The sequence below is a fragment of the Hyla sarda genome, chromosome 1 (genome assembly GCF_029499605.1).
Source record: "Hyla sarda isolate aHylSar1 chromosome 1, aHylSar1.hap1, whole genome shotgun sequence".
Taxonomy (NCBI): Eukaryota; Metazoa; Chordata; class Amphibia; order Anura; family Hylidae; genus Hyla; species Hyla sarda.
The window spans coordinates 495,678,375-495,699,034 of record NC_079189.1 but is presented as its reverse complement, the minus strand read 5'-3'; the positions used below and the strand labels follow the sequence as shown (position 1 = coordinate 495,699,034).

At 41.2% G+C, this 20,660-nt stretch overlaps 1 protein-coding gene across 3 annotated transcripts in view; it reads right to left on the bottom strand.

The window, feature by feature from the left end:
• CCDC112 (coiled-coil domain containing 112) overlaps positions 1 to 19,016 on the bottom strand; it is a 66,759-nt gene extending 47,743 nt beyond the window's left edge. For 2 of the 3 annotated variants that reach the window (XR_008847454.1, XM_056537438.1), the window contains exons 1-3: positions 18,873 to 19,016; positions 17,635 to 17,741; positions 15,835 to 15,884 (exon numbers count right to left, since the gene is read on the bottom strand). Coding sequence is in view for 2 of the 3 variants with exons in the window: in XM_056537438.1 (XP_056393413.1) it covers positions 15,835 to 15,884; positions 17,635 to 17,662 (78 nt within the window). In the remaining variant the exon portion in view is untranslated. Of the gene's footprint in view, positions 1 to 15,834; positions 15,885 to 17,634; positions 17,742 to 18,510; positions 18,669 to 18,872 lie in introns of those variants that run through there. The other variant, XM_056537441.1, reaches the window with a different exon arrangement.
• Between the last annotated feature and the right edge of the window lie 1,644 nt (positions 19,017 to 20,660).

Sequence of the window (20,660 nt, the reverse complement as noted above, 5' to 3'; positions counted from 1 at the left end):
ATTTGTTGGGTTTTATTATTTTGTATTTTTCTTAGTGTTTCCATAGTCTGTATTCACACTGTGCGTTTTGTCAGTCCTGGTTTGACCTTATTTGATAATGCAACTCCAAGGATAGAACCCTGGTCTGAGCCTTGTGCTATTCCATCTATCTAGGAGTGAGTGAGTCTTGTTCCTGTAACTGTGTTTGCTTGTATTTAAGATTTTTGTTTCCTCCTAGGCCAGTATCCTGATCACTTGGTGGAGAGTGCCCGCTGGCTAGGAGCCTATTTGGCTGTGGTATTTGTGTCCCTCCATGCTTGGAGTGGGGTGTCTAGTGTGTTCCTTGTTTTGAGTCCAGTGTGAACAGTGCTCTTGATTTCCTGACCCGTTTGGTGTTCTGGCATTCAGTTAACCTGCTCATCCCCTGTATCTCCTGGTTTTGTCTGCTGTAAACTTATCCCCGTATCTAGTCTTGTTCATACTATCATATATGCCTTTTAATCTTGATTCGGGTTCCTGAACTATATGTTAGTATGCTATTTCCTGCCTTGTTTCTATTTATATATCTGTTTGTTGGTTCTGTTATGTTTTTTGACTTTTTTCCTGACATGTACAGTTCTGTTTGTTTTGTTGACATTGACGCCCATGCACTTTAGCGCTAGGAAGGGACCGGCTCCAAGTTGTAGATCCGTCATTTAGGGCAGATGGGCAAGTAGGCAGAGAGAGGGGTTTATAGGGATACCTTTAGGGGTCACTTCTCCCTGCCCCCATTCATGACAGGGGCTCTGAGCTCTCTCACTCCTTAGCCTTGTTGTGCACCCGCACAGCACATTACATCTACTTATGTGGTATTTCCTTACTCAGAAGAAACTGGGCTCCAAATTTTGGGGGGCTTTTTTTCCCTATAATCCCTGTTAAACATGAAAAATTTGGGCTAACACTAGCAATTAAGTGTTAAAAATCAGATTTTAATAGAGGTAATTTACAAATCTGTTTAACTTTCCGGAGCCAGTTGATATATATAAAAAAAAAAGTTTTTGCCTGGAATACCCCTTTAACCTCAATTCCAGCCAAATTCTCTCTCCAAAAGCCCAATAGCGCTCCTTCCCTTCTGAGACCTGTAATGTGCCCACAGAGCACTTTACGTCCACATATGGGGTATTTCCTTATTCGGGAGAAATTGGGCTACAAATTTTGGGGGATTTTTCTTGATTATACCTTGTGAAAATCAAAAGTTTGGGGTAACACCAGCATTTTAGTGTTAAAAATAACATTTTTAATTTGCACTATAAACTAACAAAAGTCATCAAACACCTGTGAGGTGTTAAGGCTCAATATACCCCTTGTTACATTCCTTGAGGGGTGTACTTTCCCAAATAGTGTGCCATGTGTTGAATCCCAAATTTGCACCTTGCCTCCTGAGCCATGTTGTGCGCCCGCAGAGCACTTTTCATCCACATATGAGGTATTTCCATGCTCGAGAGTAATTGGATTACAAATTTCATGTAAAATGTTAGTGTAAAAAATGAAGATTTAGATTTTTCTCCTCCACATTGCTGCTATTCCTGTGAAACACCTAAAGAGTTAACAAACTTTCTGTCATTTTGAATACTTTCAGGGATGCAGTTTCTAAAATAGGGTAATTTGCGGGGTATTTCTTACAGAAAGGCCCCTCAAATACACTTCAAACTGAACTTGTCCCAGAAAAATTAAGATTTAGAATTTTTCATGAAAATTTGGAAAAATTGCTGCTTTACTTTGAAGCTCTCTCTTCAAAAAATAAAAACATGTCAACTTTATGATTCCAACATATAGTAAACATATTTGGGGAGATTTATCAAAACTGTGCAGAGGAAGAGTGGTCCAGTTGCCCATAGCAACCAATCAGATTGCTTCTTTCATTTTCCACAGGCCTCTTTAGAGGCCTGTGGAAAATGAAAGAAGCAATCTGATTGGTTGCTATGGGCAACTGCACCACTCTTCCTCTGCACAGGTTTTGATAAATCTCCCCCATTGTATATGTGAATCAATATATAATTTATTTGGTATGACCATTTTTCTTACAAGCAGAGAATTTCAAAGTTAGAAAAATGCTAAATTTTCTAATTTTACATGAAATTTTTGAAGTTTTCATCAAGAAATTATGCAAGTATCAACAAAAAAAATTCACTAACATAAAGTAGAATATGTCACGAAAAAAACAATCCCAGAATCAAATTTATAAGTAAAGGCATCCTAGAGTTATGCATAAAAAGACAGAGGTCAGATTTGAAAAAAAAAAAAAAATGCTCTGGTCCTTAAAGGGTACTCCCACTGTAAAACCTTTTTTTAAATGAACTGGTGCCAGAAAGTTAAACAGATTTGTAAATTACTTCTATTAAAAAAAAATATTAATCCTTCCAGTACTTATCAGCTGCTGTATGATCCACAGGAAGTTCTTTTCTTTTTGAATCCCTTTCTGTCTGACCACAGTGCTCTCTGCTGACACCTCTGTCCATCTCATGAACTGTCCAGAGCAGGAAAGGTTTGCAATGGAGATTTGCTTCTACTCTGGACAGTTCCTAAAATGGACAGAGGTGTCAGCAGAGAGCACTGTGGTCAGACAGAAAGGAAATTAAAAAAGAAAAGAACTTCCTGTGGAGCATATAACAGCTGATAAGTAATGGAAGAATTAAGCTTTTTAAATAGAAGTAATTTACAAATCTGTTTAACTTTCTGGCACTAATTGATTTAGAAAAAATGTTTTCCAGTGGAGTACCCCTTTAAGGTCAAAATGGGCTTTGTCCCCAAGGGGTTAATAGTGTAGAGAGAGAGAGAGAGATCCCCTTAAAAATTAAGGGTAGGGTCACACATGCCATATTTTGCTGCTATTTTCCTACCCATTGAAGTCACTGGGTAGCAAAATAAGCAGTAGAAAATAAATATGCAGAAAAATACGGCATGTGTGACCCTACCCTAATAGTGTTTACTCACTTTTAGATAAAATGGCCCAGATTAATCAGCCTAACCACATTTTTGAAATACAGTACCTGTATCAGGTTTTTGATGAAAAACGGGTTCATCAAAACCGGACTAAACTGTATAAAAACATATGTACGAATTTTAACCCGTATACAGTTTGAAAAACTATGTCCAGTTGCATCAGTTTTTTTAAGAAAAAAACGTATACGTTTTACTTGTTTGATTGAAATTCCAAGAAAAAAAACTTTGCAAAGTCAAAAACCATATAGTGCAAACCGGATGGAACTGTACACACATACGGTTCTGTACGGTTCCCATTGACTCCAATGTTATGGTTTAATATGGTTTTTCACCTGGACCAAAAACCGTGGTAGGCTACGGTTTTGGATACGAGAAAAAGAAATGGACAAAACCGTACAAGATGCAAAACGGATGCAACCGGATGCATTGTTTGGCATACGGTTTTCAATGGAGAGTCAATGCATATGGTTTTCACATTGAAAACATATACAGGAACTGTATTGCACAAACGCGGTGTGAATGCACCCTAAGAGAAAAAAATATCTAATTTTGCCCATGACAACCAATCACAGCTCAGCTTTCATATCTTAAGCTCTAGTAATATGAAAGTTGAGTTGTGATTGGTTCCTGGGCAAAATCTCTCCAGTTTTTCCTATCACACAGATTGATAAATCTGGGCCAGTGTGTACTATTATGCCACTTAACCCCCTTAAGGACCAAGCGTTTTTCAGTTTTTACACTTTAGTTTTTTCCTCCTTGCATTAAAAAAATCATAACCCTTTCAATTTTGCACCTAAAAATCCATATGATAGATTTTTTTTTGCGCCACCAATTCTACTTTGTAATGATATTAAAACGGAAAAAAAAAATCATTGTGGGACAGAATTGAAGAAAAAAACGCCATTTTGTAGCTTTTGGGGGCTTCCGTTTCAACACAGTACATTTTTCGGTAAAAATGACACATTCTCTTTATTCCGTAGGTCCATATGATTAAAATGATACCCTACTTATATAGGTTTGATTTTGTTGTACTTCTGGAAAAAATCATAACTGCATGCACGAAAATTTATACGTTTAAAATTGTCATCTTCTGACCCCTATAACTTTATTTTTGAGGGCTCATTTTTGCGCCGTGATCTGACGTTTTTATTGTTACCATTTTTGTTTTGATCGGACTTTTTGATCGCTTTTTATTCCTTTTTTTATGGTATAAAAAGTTACCAAAAATACGCAATTTTGGAATTTTTTTTGCCTGTACACCATTGACCCTTGGTGTAAATAATGATATATTTTTATGGTTCGGACATTTACGCACGCAGCAATACCACATATGTTTGTTTTTATTTTTATTTACACCCTTTTTTTTATTTTTTTTATGGGAAAAGGGGGTAATTCTGATCTTTATTAGGGAAGGGGTTAAATCACATTTATGACCTCTTTTTTATATTTATTTTTTTTAAACTTTTTTTATGCAGTGTTATAGCCCCCTCTAGGGGCTATAATACAGCATACACTGATTTCAGGCACTGTTTAATGCATTGCCATAGGAATGCATTGATCAGTGTTTTCTGGGATTTCGGGCTTGGAGCAATCAAAGGCCGATCAGACAGCGGGGAAGAAGGTAAGACACTTCCCGCAGTCCTCTCAGCTGTTTGGGATGCCACGATTTCACCACGATGGTCCCAAACAGCTCTGCTGAGATAACCGGCAGTGTATTCTCCCATATTAGATGCCGCAATCAACTTTGATTGCTGCGCCGAAAGGGTTAATACCGGACATCAGCCCGATCGTCGATGTCTGGTATTAGCCATGGGTCCCGGTTGCCGCAGATACTAAGCATGCTCAGCTTCTGAGCGCTCTCCACACATTGGAAGCCGGCCACGGATGTAAATATATGTCCCTGGTCGTTAAGGGGTTAAAGAGAATCTGTCCACTCTATATTATGCAGATAGTTGACGGGGAGATAGAACAATAGATACCTGTCTCTTAGGTGACGGCTGTTTCCAAAGTTATAAAATATTGTTGGAGGAGGCATGCATGCTGCAGCTCAGCCCTACCTGTGCAACTCTTCAGCTTAGAAAGAAAACATAATTTTAGAACTCTGAAAACAGCCATCAGCTAACACACAGGTATCATTTGTTTTATCTATCTAGGAGATATCTGCCCATGCCTGCAACTCTGATTGGCTGCCGATAGGACTTTTCAGTCTGGTGCAAGGGCAAGGTCAAAGTTGCTACAGTAATGTAACTGGCTGCCCAAGCTCACCCCCCTCAGAGTTGGTTCAATATGATACTAGAGGTCATAGTTGGTTCATGTGCCTGCCATAGACTGTTAATGTGCCACACCACAATGACTGGTGCCAAGGCACCAAGGATATTTCCCTGGCCGGGTTAGCCCCTCCTAGGATTGAGCTTAATTCCCTGATAGTTCTTGGACTGAAAGCTACAAAAAGAGAAGAAACACCGCTCATCTGCCCTGCTGTGAGCCTCTGTTTACAGAACAGCCAAGCCTGGAAAAGCCAAAGAGTGACAGATATCAACAAAATAAGTTGTGCATTTTGTAACAGGTTTAAGACTGAACCAACCCTATGCATGTTCTTCCAGTTGCTTCTCCAGTTAACCACACTATGGTGTGAACTATTGCAGCTTCTGATAAATCGGCACTGTCACTGATGATCTGGGCTCAGAGTTGCCCTGATACATTGGCTAGATCACATACTTGATGTATAGTGTTGCTCGCGAATATTCGCAATGCGAATTTTATTAGCGAATATCGCATATTCACGAATTCGCGAATATTCGCGAATATAGCACTATATATTCGTAATTACGAATATTCGTTTTTTTTTTCACAGTACACATCACAGTGATCACCCCTCTCTGCTTCCAGCTATAATACTACTGTGTGAGACAGGTGAGCGAATTTTCGCATATGCAAATTTTCGCACATGCGAATTTTCGCTTATGCTAATTTTTGTATATGTTAATTTTTGCATACACGAATTTTCACATATGCGAAAATAAAACGAGAATATTACGAATATGCGAATATTCGCGAATATATGACGAATATTCGTCCATATATTCGCAAATATTCGCGAATTCGCATATGGCCTATGCCGCTCAACACTATTGATGTAGGATGCTGTCTTTTCAATAGTTCTGGTACTTTTTGTTGGTATAAATGGGATGTGGATTTCAGGGTTTGGACTTACCACTTAGCTGTGAGAATTATTCATTGTTTGTTCATATTCTTAAAAGGAAGAAGGGTTGCAGACCTCAAGGTATATATCGTATTTTTCACCATATAGGACGCACCGGCGTATAAGACGCACCCAATTTATAGGTGCAAAATAAACAAAAAATAAAGATTTTGAACCCAATAGTGGTCTTCAACCTGCGGACCTCCATATGTTGCAAAACTACAACCCCCAGCATGCCCGGACAGCCGTTGGCTGTCCGGGCATACTGGGAGTTGTAGTTTTGCAACATCTGGAGGTCCGCAGATTGAAGACCACTGCATAGGAGGTAATACTCACGTGTCCCCGCCGCTCCGGACCCCTCACCGCTGCCCTGAATGTCGCTCCATCGCTGTCGCCGTGTCCCCGTCGCTCCGGAACATCTCTGCTGCCGGCCGGGTATCCTCGCTCTCCGTCGCCGCCATCACATCGTTACGCACGCCGACGCACGTATACGACGACGTGATGACGAGGAAGGAGAGCGCCGGCCATACAGGGGATCCCTGAACGGAGAAGACACCGAGGAGGCAGGTAAGGTCCCCCCCGGTGTCCTGTAAGCACTAACCCGGCTATTCTGTCGGGCTGTTCGGGACCGCCACGGTGAAATTGCGGCGGTCCCGAACAGCCTGACTGAACAGCCGGGTTACTGTCACTTTCCCTTCAGACGCGGCGGTCAGCTTTGATCGCCACGTCTGAAGGGTTAATACAGGGCATCACCGCGATCGGTGATGTCCTGTATTAGCCGCGGGTCCCGGCCGTTGATGGCCGCAGGGACCGCCGCGATAGGTGTGTATTCGCCTTATAAGACGCACCGACTTTTTCCCCCCAGTTTTGGGGAAGAAAAAGTGCGTCTTATACGGCGAAAAATACGGTACTTGTTGCGTAAAATACAATACAATATTAAAATATTAAAATGGATAGGACATAATTGTGGTGTGAATAATAGTGATAGAAGAAAATGGATTAAAATGATGTGATAAAATAAAATAGGATGGTAAAATAATAGATATATAGACGTGATGCAAAGTGGTAAATGAATATGACCGACTAGTTGTATATAGATTTGGATTAAACAGTATTTATTAGATAGATAATTATATAAATAGTCTCAGCAGGGCCCTTACTGAGAACTAATATACATATAAAATAGATATATATAAAAAACAGTAATTAAAATAATAGGATAAGATTCATACGGCAGCCACCACTGTTTGAGTTTGGATATTGGTCAATTCCGGATGTGTATTAGCGGCAGTCTTGGAATAATCAGTAACAGTTAAGTATTATTGTAATCCAGGAGAATATAGAAACAATTGTAATCCAGGAGAATATAGAAACAATTGTAATCCAGGAGAATATAGAAACAATTGTAATCCAGGAGAATATAGAAACAATTGTAATCCAGGAGAATATAGAAACAATTGTAATCCAGGAGAATATAGAAACAATTGTAATCCAGGAGAATATAGAAACAATTGTAATCCAGGAGAATATAGAAACAATTGTAATCCAGGAGAATATAGAAACAATTGTAATCCAGGAGAATATAGAAACAATTGTAATCCAGGAGAATATAGAAACAATCCAAAAGAATATTTGTAGCAAGCAAATGAGTTAGCAAGCAAATATAGTTGGTGCTGCTGCACCACTCACCACTCCGTTGGAATCGGGATGGTAGCCCCTGGTGTGCAGGGCTCCTCGTCGCAGACTGGCTCGGCTGGGCAGCCGGCACAGTGGGTCTGTCTGCGCGGTGGGTCCCGAGTCTTCTCCGGTGGGGCACAGATGAGTGCTCAAGCTTATACCTGGAGTCGCGGCAAACGGGCAGGCTGGTGAGTGGATACAGGCAATGCTTGCGTGCGGAATAGCATGCGCACGTCTTAAAACAGTGGTCCCGGCATTGGGATGTTCCAACTGTTGCAAGTAAGGTAATAGGTCCTGGCGGTGGTCCGTATGGAATGGGTACTGGGCTAGACGCGTTTCGGGGAGACCCCTTTCTCAATAGCTGATGTACCCCATGTTGTGTGAACCTTTATATAGTCTGTGTATTTTAAATTTGGTGGCTGTTTGCTATAAGCCGCAGGCTGGATTGCTGGCTTGTTGTAAAACAAGAAGTGATTGGATGGAAACTAATGAAAAATAAATAATATATAAATGAGAAATGGATGAGGATTAGTTTGCATACAATTAGTCTGAATGAAAGTAAATATGTGTATTGTGCAAAAAGCGCTCTGCTAGTTTGTTAACGCATATGCCCAAGTCACTGCTTAGGCATCTGCGTTAACAAACTAGCAGAGCGCTTTTTGCACAATACACATATTTACTTTCATTCAGACTAATTTGATGCAAACTTTTTAGGCAAAGTCTCTTAGAGATTGACCTTAAGACCTTAAGCGTTTTAGAGTCCGTAGACTGATATGCGCTGTTCCGCTGGATTTAGGGGATTTAGTTGAGGTCCAGCAAGTCACGCTAGATTTAGCGGGGATTTAGTTTAGGACTCACGGTTTGATTGAGGCTGAGGCCGGCAGGCTTCAGGCCTAGAGTGTCTTTGTAAGTTGCGCAGATCCGTCCTGATAGTCCGGCATCCACGAGAGCAGCAACCCAAGAGAGCGATCATTGGCTACAGATCCCTTATATGGGCAGGGGCTGGATTTTCTGTTTGTTTCCAAGTATAAGGCTGCAGTTTCTTCCATAGAGGTCACTAGGGTTCCATCTATAGCCATTTTGCTTGCTCTGGCTTCAGTTTATGTCCATGGGGCTTGCTGTAAAGCATATCTCTAAATGTTGTTAAAATCAGCTAAGGCAAAGTGGCAGCCCCTATCATAAAGTAGTAAATTGAGTGTCTGGCTCTATTGAGTATCCAGGTGATACGTTCACTTTGTAGGGAATGTGTAATCAGAAAATGATCTATTTTTGTGATCAAATTTTTATGTTAAAAATACTTTAATAGAATTTTTTGGTAATGTTTTTTCAAATTTTCTAACTATTTTTTATATTAATTCTGAAATCTTGCAGTTTCCATTCTGACCATCAGGCCTAAAAGTAAGCTGACATTTCCTGTATTGTACAGATCATTTTTCAGTAATGCCTTCTCAGGTAGAGATGTAGACTGACGAACAGGGAACCTTTTAAAATTGCTTTTATTATTAAAATTATTTTGAACACTTATCGGGTGTATATATTATTGTAGATCGCACCTTAGCTGCCTTTTTCTAGCCTTCAACATAAATACTTGAAGAGACATGTATCTTGCTTCTGTCTTCTATTGTATAATGTCAGGCAGGGTTCAAACTGTGCATATGTCATGCGTTTTTTTGCTGTGCACAGATTAGTTGCAAGGTGGCTATGTGCAAATTGTCTTCTTAACTGGGCAATCAGTTGTATCCATCAGTGTAGTGCTTTTAGGTGAGTATGTTATATACAATGTCCTCATTCACTCATAGCACTGAAATATTATTGCACTGTCCACAGTTTATTATTGCACTATTAATTATTGCACATGCCACTTAGCTTTTTTTCTTCTTTTAGGAGATAAGGTGCGTCTTTTTCATCCTTGGAGCTTGGGTATGTATATTATGCCGATCCTATACCGATCCTACGCGTTTCCTCTATGCGATTCTTCAGGGACCTTGTTGCGGCTTTTCAAATCTTGGCTTGCATCCTTTTGTGTAAGCGGCTCCTTTCATATGTATGGCTTTGATGCCGGCCGTACTCTATTTGATTTTCCCGCCGTGCTTTATATCCAATAACTCCTCCTTCACTCCGCCTATTACTCTGGTCCGCCAATCTCCAGACTGCGCATAGAACCTGCGCTCTCTATTGCCGTGGCTGGACTCTCACAGGTATGGCTAGGAGGGGAGTGTCTTCTATGCTCAGGTGTGCTGTTCAGCCCTCGTTCTGAGCTCTGGATAGTCAGTGGACAGGTAGCTTTTCTTGCGTTCAAGCTGTATTTTAACTCTTTTGTTGCTGGGTTGCGTGTTCTCATGTTTCTGTTGCTTGTATTTCATAGATCCTGTTGTATTATTTATTTATAGATGTTATGTTGACAACTATTATATTTAAATTGTTTTTTCATGGCAGATTTTTTATTGATCATAGTCTGCTACATTTAAATTGTATACGGATATTTTTGTAGACAGCTATTAGTTGTATTATTTGATGAAACACACGTAGGATATAAAGTCATTTAAGGTTCCATCTATGGCCATTGTGCTTGCTCTGGCTTCAGTTTATGTCCATGGGGCTTGCTGTAAAGCATATCTCTAAATGTTGTTAAAATCAGCTAAGGCAAAGTGGCAGCCCCTATTATAAAGTAGTAAATTGAGTATCTGGCTCTATTGAGTATCCAGGTAGGGAATGTGTAATCAGAAAATGATCTATTTTTGTGATCAAATTTTTATGTTAACCATACTTTAATAGAATTTTTTGGTAATGTTTTTTCAAATTTTCTAACTATTTTTTATCTTAATTCTGAAATCTTGCAGTTTCCATTCTGACCATCAGGCCTAAAAGTAAGCTGACATTTCCTGTATTGTAGAGATCATTTTTCAGTAATGCCTTCTCAGGTAGAGAGACACACAATAGCTTTTGCACACATAACAGCCTCCCCCTCCCAGTAGAATGACCTCTGAAAAGGTAATAGTTCATTTGAATGGGACAGGTTCTATCCATTTTCATCTATGTCTATGAGTCCTTCCATAAGGCATATAACTAGATGCTTTATAAAAAAAAAACAGCTTTGGAAAGGTGGCAGCCCCCATAATAATGTACAAAAAAATGTAATAAAAGAAAATTACAATCAGCAAATAGAAACAGATTATAAATATAAACATGTTTCAGCATTTGGATCTGTTGCTGGACGGCATTCTTCCTATAATAAAATACCATTTTGTTACATATGTCTTAGAAGTTTAAAGGGGTACTCCACTGGAAAACATTTTCTTTTAAATCAACTAGTGCCAGAAAGTTTAACAGATTTGTAAATTACTTCTATTTAAAAAATCTCTGTCCTTCCATTACTTATCAGCTGCTGTATACTACAGAGGAAGTTCTTTTCTTTTTGAATTTCCTTTCTGTCTGACCACAGTGCTCTCTGCTGACACCTCTGTCCATGTCAGGAACTGTTTGGAGCAGGAGAGGTTTGCTATGGGAATTTGCTCCCACTCTGGACAGTTCCTAAAATGGACAGAGGTGTCAGTAGAAAGCACTGTGGTCAGGTAGAAAGGAAATTTAAAAAGAAAAGAACTTCCTCAAGCATATAAGCTGATAAGTACTGGAAGGATTAAGATTTTTTTTAATAGAAGTAATTTACAAATCTGTTTAACTTTCTGGCACCAGTTAATATATATAAAAAAAAATGTTTTCCAGTGGAGTACCCCTTTACGGGCACACGGCACTGTGACGGGCACACCTGCTATTGAAGCACCTGCAGTTCTTTGATATTCAGCATACACTGAACCATGATGCTTGGCTCCTCCTGTTGATTTAGCGCCATTCATTTGCTTCTAGGCATCTGACATCCATTACGCTTATTGTGCTTTGAGAGACATTTGTAGAGATGTATGAAATGTAAATGCCTAGCCAAAATGTTTGGGTTTGCAGGATGTTTCCATGGGAACTGGCATCTTTCCGTTTGTTCTTTGTTCCATAATTTTGTTTCTTTCTTGGCGAGCTTTCAGTAAGTTAAGTTCTGTTAATGTAGTGTAAGAGAGATCTGATGCCTTTGATGATGGAGGGTTTAATCACAATTTGCTCATCAGTGAGCTGAACATTAGATGCCATGTTGCCCGCTTTACTGATTAGTTATTATTGGCATTTGCAGATGCTTGACATCTTGCTTTACCCAACTTCTTATTTTTACAATACAGAAGATTGGAACACTATTGTCATAAAGTAAGCTGAAATGTAAGCATTGGTTGCACTAACAACCAAAGGTGTACATTAGTGTTTCCCAACCAGTGTGCCTCATACTGTTGGAAAACTACAACTCCCAGCATCATCAGACAGCCTTTGCTGGAAGTTGTAGTTTGGCAAAAGCTGGAGACACACTGGTTGATAAACACTGGACTTTGCATACCTAGTAATAGCATAAGGCCCTTTAAGAAAGGATATCAAGCCCAGCCTGGCGAATTCCTTTAGTTTAAGCCGGCTGCACACAGGCATATTACAACTGTATATGCAGAATCACCACCCACCATAATACAGACCCCAGAATCACCACCCACCATAATACAGACCCCAGAATCACCACCCACCATAATACAGACCCCAGAATCACCACCCACCATAATACAGACCCCAGAATCACCACCCACCATAATACAGACCCCAGAATCACCACCCACCATAATACAGACCCCAGAATCACCACCCACCATAATACAGACCCCAGAATCGCCACCCACCATATTACAGACCCCAGAATCACCACCCACCATAATACAGACCCCAGAATCACCACCCACCACAATACAGACCCCAGAATCACCACCCACCATAATACAGCCCCCCCCCCCCTTTACATAATACAGACCCCAGGATCAGACCTCAGTCATGTTGCACAATAATATACATACAGTTACCTTAACTGACTCACAATTCACATCATTTACGGTCGGCATCGGCCTCTTTCCTTCTGTTCTCCATCTTGCTCAGACCACAATGAAGACTTCTTCTAGCCAATATCTATCACTGCAGCAACTGCAGGTCAAACATCTTAGTTTCTGTATTTTTCCAGTGTACTCCCCAGAATTCGGTGGAGTTTATTCCATTCCAAACAGTGTTACAGAGCAGGCTACGTTTCAGCGACCTGTCTTCGCCTTTGTCAAGTATGAGAGGCGACGAAACATAGCCTGCTCTGTAACACTGTTTGAAATTGAATAAACTGCACTGCATTCTGCACTTTATACTTTGGTGAGCTACAAATTTTCCTTGGATATAAGTAGGTAGGTAGCTATGCAGGTAGGTAAGTAGATATGGAATTAAGTTTATAGGTAGGTAAATGGGTAGCTATGTATGTAGGTAGGTACTTAGCTACTTACCTAGATAGCAACCTAAGTAGGTGGGTATGTAACCAGGAAATTAATAAGGTAGGTAGCCAGGCAGGTAATTTTGTAGGTAGCCAGGTAGGGAAGTAGCCAGTCCTTCTTCACATCCAAATCATCATCCCCCTCCCCATCAACTGCACCCCCTGTCACTTGCACCATCACCTGCACCCCCCTCCCCATCACTTGCACCCCCCTCCCTATCACTTGCACCCCTCTCCCCATCACTCGCACCCCCTCCCCATCACTTGCACCCCCTCCCCATCACTTGCACCCCCCTCCCCATCATTTGCACCCCTCTCCCCATCACTCGCACCCCCCCATCGTCATCGCTTTGCAACCCCCCCATCATCATCGCTTTGCAACCGCCCCTCATCGTCATCGCTTTGCAACCCCCCCACATCGTTATCGCTTTGCAACCCCCCCACATCATTATCACTGTGCAACTCCCCTCATTTTCATTGTTTTGCAACCCCCCCTCATTGTCATCACTTTGCACCCCCCCACTCCCCTCATCATCACTTTGCAAACCCCCCATACCACCTCCTGTCACCTTGGCTCCCCTGCTCTGCTAATGCCAGGGTGATAAAATAAAAAAGAATACTATTTCCCATGCAGTGATCTCCTTTCCTGGTCAGCACAAGCAAGCTGCGTTCTTCTCCCGCTACAGTGCAGGCACCGATAAGTGACGTCATCGGTGCCTGCACTGCAAGGGGGCAGAGTTCACAGGTCTCCTCTCAGTGAAGCCGCAGGTCCTGTAGCTCAAACTGAGAGGAGGCTTAAGCTGTGTGTGCACACACAGCTTAAAGCGGCGCTCGCTCGCCTGGGGATCTAGGACAAGTGCACTTGATCCCAATTAATGGAGTGAGCGCCTCTCCGCCCGGAGCCAGCCCTGTGTGCCACTCAAAAGCACCCTGCGTGCCAGGGGTTGCCGACCCCTGGTCTAGCCCCTGGTCTAGCCCATTTTAATCTTTGCCCAGAAGTACGCTCTTTTCTGTGTATGGCCCTGCAAGAAGATCTCATGCCAGGCCTGTAATGATGAATTCTGGTGAATGGCATCATTGTTGCTACAATATTTCTTGGTAAGTACATTGCAAATATTTCTCAGCTTGTTGCATTCCAACAATGTGTGACCCTGCTTTGTGACTCTGAATCTGATCAACAATGGCAGAAGCTGTCACCATGGAGTCTTTTGTCACATATGCACCTTGTGAGCAGTAAATAAATACCTGGTGTTGCATAATTTCATATGAAATGCAGTTTGAGTAAAACCTGGAATCATTGTTCTGAGTGGAAGTCCCATATTGTTTTTTTTTCATAGAAAGATATGGAATATTGCAACATGCAATGTCACAATGCAGCACTCTGCTACAACCTCACAGGGATAAAGTTCCCCTTTTATTATAGACCTAAAGTGTGAAGATTAAGCAATTGCTAGAGTGGAGTAGTGCCCAGCACATAGATTTAGTGGTGTTACCAAATGCAGAGCAAGACGATATACACAGAAAGAACATACAGTGATTGCCAGTGCTGAAAAAGATAAACAAAATATGTTGGCATAGTTGGCAGGCTTTTCTGATGAGTTCCAGAGGCAACTTGCTTCTCAGCAAATGGCATGCAGTCCAAAACATACAGACCATTGCTCTATTAATAGCACGTTTTTATTATGATTATGTTGGTGTTTTCTGAATATTATGGAATCCTATAGAAAAGTCTACAGCGGATAATGATATACATATAACAATGAGAAGTCAGGCGAGTTCCAGTAACATATCCTTGTAGAGATAATGCGCACATGCTAGGGCCTCACGTTGAGCTATTCAGTTTTCAGAAGCACAGGATGCCAGACAATGCAAGGGGTTCTATTTAGAGAACTCTCAGGATGCGTCTGCGGGAGTTTTATTTCTTTTTTCCACCAAAACGATAACATTTTTGTAAAAAAAAAAAAAAAAAAGCTGCCTGCATCTTATGCCAACGAAGTACAACATTGCATTCAACCATGGTGTGGGGCTTATTAATTATCATTTTTGCTTCTTGACCCTGGAGATTCACAGCAGCATTATCAATTGTGAAGAATCATGTAGAGCCTTCTTGGCTGCTCACTGGGACTTTATCAAGCAACATCATCAGAGAAAAAAGATACGCAAGGCAAGAATTGTTCATATTTTTGAATTTTTTTGGTCCCCTTCCCTCAAAAAACATGGATTAATCAACCAATCAGTCAAATCTAACCAATAAAAACTACAGGATACCGTGCAAAAAGTTGTTACACAGCTCCGTGAATGGAAAAATAAGAAAATAATAGAGGTCAGAATATGGTGATGCAAAGCTATTTTTAATTTTTTTTTTATAAACTTGGTATTGCTGTAACTGAACTGACCCGCAGAATAAAGCTACCATTTTAACTGCAGGGTGGAAAATAGAACTGGACCCCGCAAAATGGCATATTTCTTGTTTTCCCCAACAAATATATATATATATATATATTTTGCAATACATTAAAAAAAGAACCCCAGGATGAAGGATCTTGCAGATATGTGTGTTGGGTCGGCATTGCTTCTACACTTCCCAGCACTAAAGTGGTATTGTACTTACTTTGTGATGCATTCTATGGTTTCCCATGGTGCTTCCAATGTATGAAGCTTCTGTGAAAGCACATGCAATATAGTTATTTTGGGTCTGTCATATATCTTTATGATACATGCTGATAGTTTTGGGTGTTGCTCTGTTTCTTCTCTGAATGGGGTTTATCACCTCCTTTTTTTAAATATATTTTTTAAAGTGAATGAATAAAGTTTATATATTACAATTTTGTGCAAGTGAGTTCATTTCCGTTTGGATTTAATACATTTACCGTATTTATCGGCGTATAACACGCATTTTTTAGGCTAAAATTTTTAGCCTAAAGTCAATCTGCGTGTTATACGCCGATAAGCCACTGCAGTTCAATGATTTAAAGCGGGCACTTTAAATCAATGAACTGCAGCGGCTTTTGCAGGTCCCGAGACCTGCCGTCGCTGCCCAATTCTCTGCCCCTGCCTATCCTGGGGTCCAGAGACTGCCGGCGCCGCTGCCCCATTGCCTCCCCCATCCCCGGTTTTTCTGACCCCGCAGAAGCCCCCAGGAAAGGCAGGGGGAGAGAGGCCACTGCCCCATTGCCGGCGCCGCTGCCCCATTGCCTCCCCCATCCCCGGTTTTATAATTACCTGTTGCCGAGGTCGGGTCCGCGCTGCTTCTGGCACCGGAGCCAGAACCAGCGCAGACCCGACCCCGGCAACAGGTAATTATAAAACCGGGGATGGGGAAGGCAATGGGCAGCGGCGCCGACAGCCAGGGGGAGAGAAGCGGCGGCAGCGGGGCCCTAGACCCCAGCAAAGGCAGGGGGAGAGAAGTGGGGAGCGACGGCCTCTCTTCCCCTGCCTTTCCTGGGCACTTCTGCGGGGTCAGAAACAGTTTATTAGGGTATACACATGCACACACACGCACCCTCATTTTACCAAGGATATTTGGGTAAAAAACTTTTTTTACCCAAATATCCTTGGTAAAATGTGGGTGCGTGTTATAGGCCGGTGCGTGGTATACCCCGATAAAACAAGAAATAAAACAAGCCCTAATATGGCTCTGTCGACAGAAAGATAAACAGGTTATGACTTGCAAAAAATTTCAACTGAAGTAAGTGTACTGAAGAATTTATTTGCTCAATTTTTGGGCACATTCTGCTTACTTAATCTCACCTAAACAATTTTGCAAACCTACAAAATTAGATACGCCATGCACATAAATGCATGCTAGCTAACTCCATTAATGGCAAACAAAACACGTTGCCATATGATTATACCGGGCATGTTGTGGGGAAAGTGGAATCTGCTTTGCTAATGGTTGAAGTGTCACTAGCTGTAAAATGATAGGAGAAGGAGTGGTAACATATCTGAGGTTGTGGATCACAAGTGTCGTCACTGGCTATAACTCTATAACATATGAAGGTCTGGTGAAAGTGGTTAACAAATGGGGCATGAAAAGGAACAAATTAATCTGAAAGTAAAAGTATCATATCATAGTAAACTAGAAGTATAGGCACATGGAGCAGGTTATTCACATTGCTTTACTTTTTAGAATGGGACACAGGAGAAGTGTTGAGAAACTTGAGATATCAGGCCAACCAAGCAACTCAACTTTATATGTATTTTTTCCTAATTTCAAACTGAGGCACTATGTATTATCTTTGCACATGTATCCTAGCCTAGTGATATGGTTTCTGTACATAATAAATCATATACATTGCAGATCAGTCTAAAAATAACAGAACTGCATGCTGTGAGGTCGATTTAAATAGACTGTATATGTGCAGCTCAGCTGTGCGTTCTCATATTTACTGGTGGGTAAGCATATTTTTACCTCTACAGACATGTTCTTGTGGCCCCATTCAAATCTACTGTGCATCCATTTACCCTATGATGCCCGCTGTCAGTTCCAATCATCACATCTGTGGTCAGACCGGGCAGCTGTAATACATACACAAATATGGGGCCAAATTACACCATTGTAAAACCAGCCATAGGCCCAAAAAAAGTCTGAAAAAAAATAAATAAATGGACCAGAATCCATTAGATTTTTTTCCAGCAATAAAATATAACTGTTCACAGCTCAAAACATTTACCAAAATAAACATAGCCTAAGGCTGGATTCATGTGTACTATTTTAGTCAGTATCGTATTTTTCGCCGTATAAGACGCACTTTTTCTTCCCCAAAACTGGGGGGGGGAAAAGTTGGTGCGTCTTATAAGGCGAATACACCCCTATCGCGGTGGTCCCTGCGGCCATCAACGGCGGGGATCCACGGCTAATACAGGACATCACCCATCACGGTGATGCCCTGTATTAACCCTTCAGACGCGGCGATCAAAGCTCAAGCGAAAGTGACACTAACCCGGCTGCTCAGTCGGGCTGTTCGGGGCCACCGCGGTGAAATCGCGGCGTCCCGAACCGCTTACAGGACACGGGGAGAGACCTTACCTGCCTCCTTGGTGTCTTCTCTGGGCCGAGATCCCCTGCATGGCTGGCGCTCTCCTTCGACGTCATCACGTCGTTGCGCACGCCGTCCCATCATCCAATAGGAGCGGCGCGCGCGTAGCGACATGATGACGGCGACTGAGAGCGTGGATCCCGGGGAAGAAGACGTCCGGAGCGTCGGGGACACCACGGCGACAGCGATGGAGCGACATCCAGGGCAGCCGTGACGGGTCCGGAGCGGCGGGGACACGTGAGTATTACCTCCATCCAGTGGTCTTCAACCTCAACCTCAACCAACGGCTGTCCGGGCATGCTGGGAGTTGTAGTTTTGCAACATCTGGAGGTCCGCAGGTTGAAGATCACTGTTGGATTCAGAATCTTTTTTTCTAGATTTTGCACCTTTAAAATTGTGTGCGTCTTATATGCCGGTGCGTCCTATAGGGCGAAAAATACGGTATTTTAAGGCAATAACAGGAGCGAAAACTACACAATATGAACAAAAAAGTATAAAGGAAATATTTGCACCTTTTTTAGTGTTTTGAATTGTTTAACTAAATACTGACTAAAATACTGCAATATACCCAGGGGTCAAGTCCTGGCGGAAAAAAATGTGGGAACTCAACTGAGATTTCCACTTAAGGACTGGTCCTGCAGAACTTCTGCTAATGGAAATTGTGTTCCTGCTGTGGAAAAAGTACAGAAACTCCTTCCCACATGATCCTGCAGGACTTGGGGGGAAATTTATCAAAACCTGTCCAGAGGAGAAGTTGCTGAGTTGCCCATAGCAACCAATCAGAGCGCTTCTTTCATTTTGCTGAGGCCTTGTTAAAAATGAAAGAAGCAATCTGATTGGTTGCTATGGGCAACTCAGTTTCTTTTTCTATTGACAGGTTTTGATAAATCTCCCCCTTGAGCCCTAAATATACCCGGCCTTAGACAAAATCCCAAGTAGAAAGGGGGAGATTTATCAAAACCTGTGTAAAGGAAAATTTGCCCAGTTGCCCATAGAAACCAATCACATCGCTTCTTTCATTTTGCAAAGGCCTTGTTAAAAATGAAAGAAGCGAGCTGATTGGTTGCTATGGGCAACTGGGAAAATTTTCCTCTGGACAGGTTTTGATAAATCTCCCCCTTAAGAGGTTAAAGGGGTTATCCAGGAAAAAGCTTTTTTTTATATATATCAACTGGCTCTAGAAAGTTAAACAGATTTGTAAATTACTTCTATTAAAAAATCTTAATCCTTTCAGTACTTATGAGCTTCTGAAGTTAAGGGTGTTCTTTTCTAAGTGCTCTCTGATGACACATGTCTCGGGAACCGCCCAGTTTAGAAGCAAATCCCCATAGCAAACCTCTTCTAAACTGGGCGTTTCCCGAGACAGGTGTCATCAGAGAGCACTTAGACAGAAAAGAACAACCTTAACTCATAGTACTGAAAGGATTAAGATTTTTTAATAGAAGTAATTTACAAATCTGTTTAACTTTCTGGAGCCAGTTGATATATATATATATATATATATATATATATATATATATAAAGTTTTGCCTGGAATACCCCTTTAAGATGCAGCATTCACCCAATGCAGCTACTGTGGATTTCAATGTGCATTTTAACTACTATGCAGAATTTTGTGGTTCAATGGTCACAGACTACAAACATGCTCTGTGTTTGTTCTGATCAGGCAGGAATATGCTACTCCATAAAAATCTGTTTTTTAATACACGTAAATAGTCATGTGCATTTGATTTTACAAGGCCCATTCAGATGTATTAGATCAGTTGCAGGAAACATATCCGAATCCTTAAAGGGGTTATCCAAGAAAAAACTTTTTTTTATATATCAACTGGCTCCAGAAAGTTAAACAGATTTGTAAATTACTTCTATTAAAAAAATCTTAATCCTTTCAGTACTTATGAGCTTCTGAAGTTAAGGTTGTTCTTTTCTGTCTAAGTGCTCTCTGATGACACCTGTCTCGGGAAATACCCAGTTTAGAAGTAAATCCCCATAGCAAACCTCTTCTAAACTGGGCGGTTCCCGAGACAGGTGTCATCAGAGAGCACTTAAACAGAAAAGAACAACCTTAACTTCAGAAGCTCATAAGTACTGAAAGGATAAAGATTTTTTAATAGAAGTAATTTACAAATCTGTTTAACTTTCTGGAGCCAGATGATATATATATAAAAAAAGTTTTTTCCTGGAATACCCCTTTACTATTATGCGCCATGGGTACACATGGTACATAAAAAAGGTATTCTGACCAATACCTCAGCATTCCTGTTTCATATCTATAAAGTTCAATAGTTTTATTTTGGTTTGCATAATTGCATAAGACATAAAAGCGCAGCCTACCATACAAAAAAGCAGACTACTCCACATATGCCCCAAAAATAAAGCATATACCTGCAAAAAACAG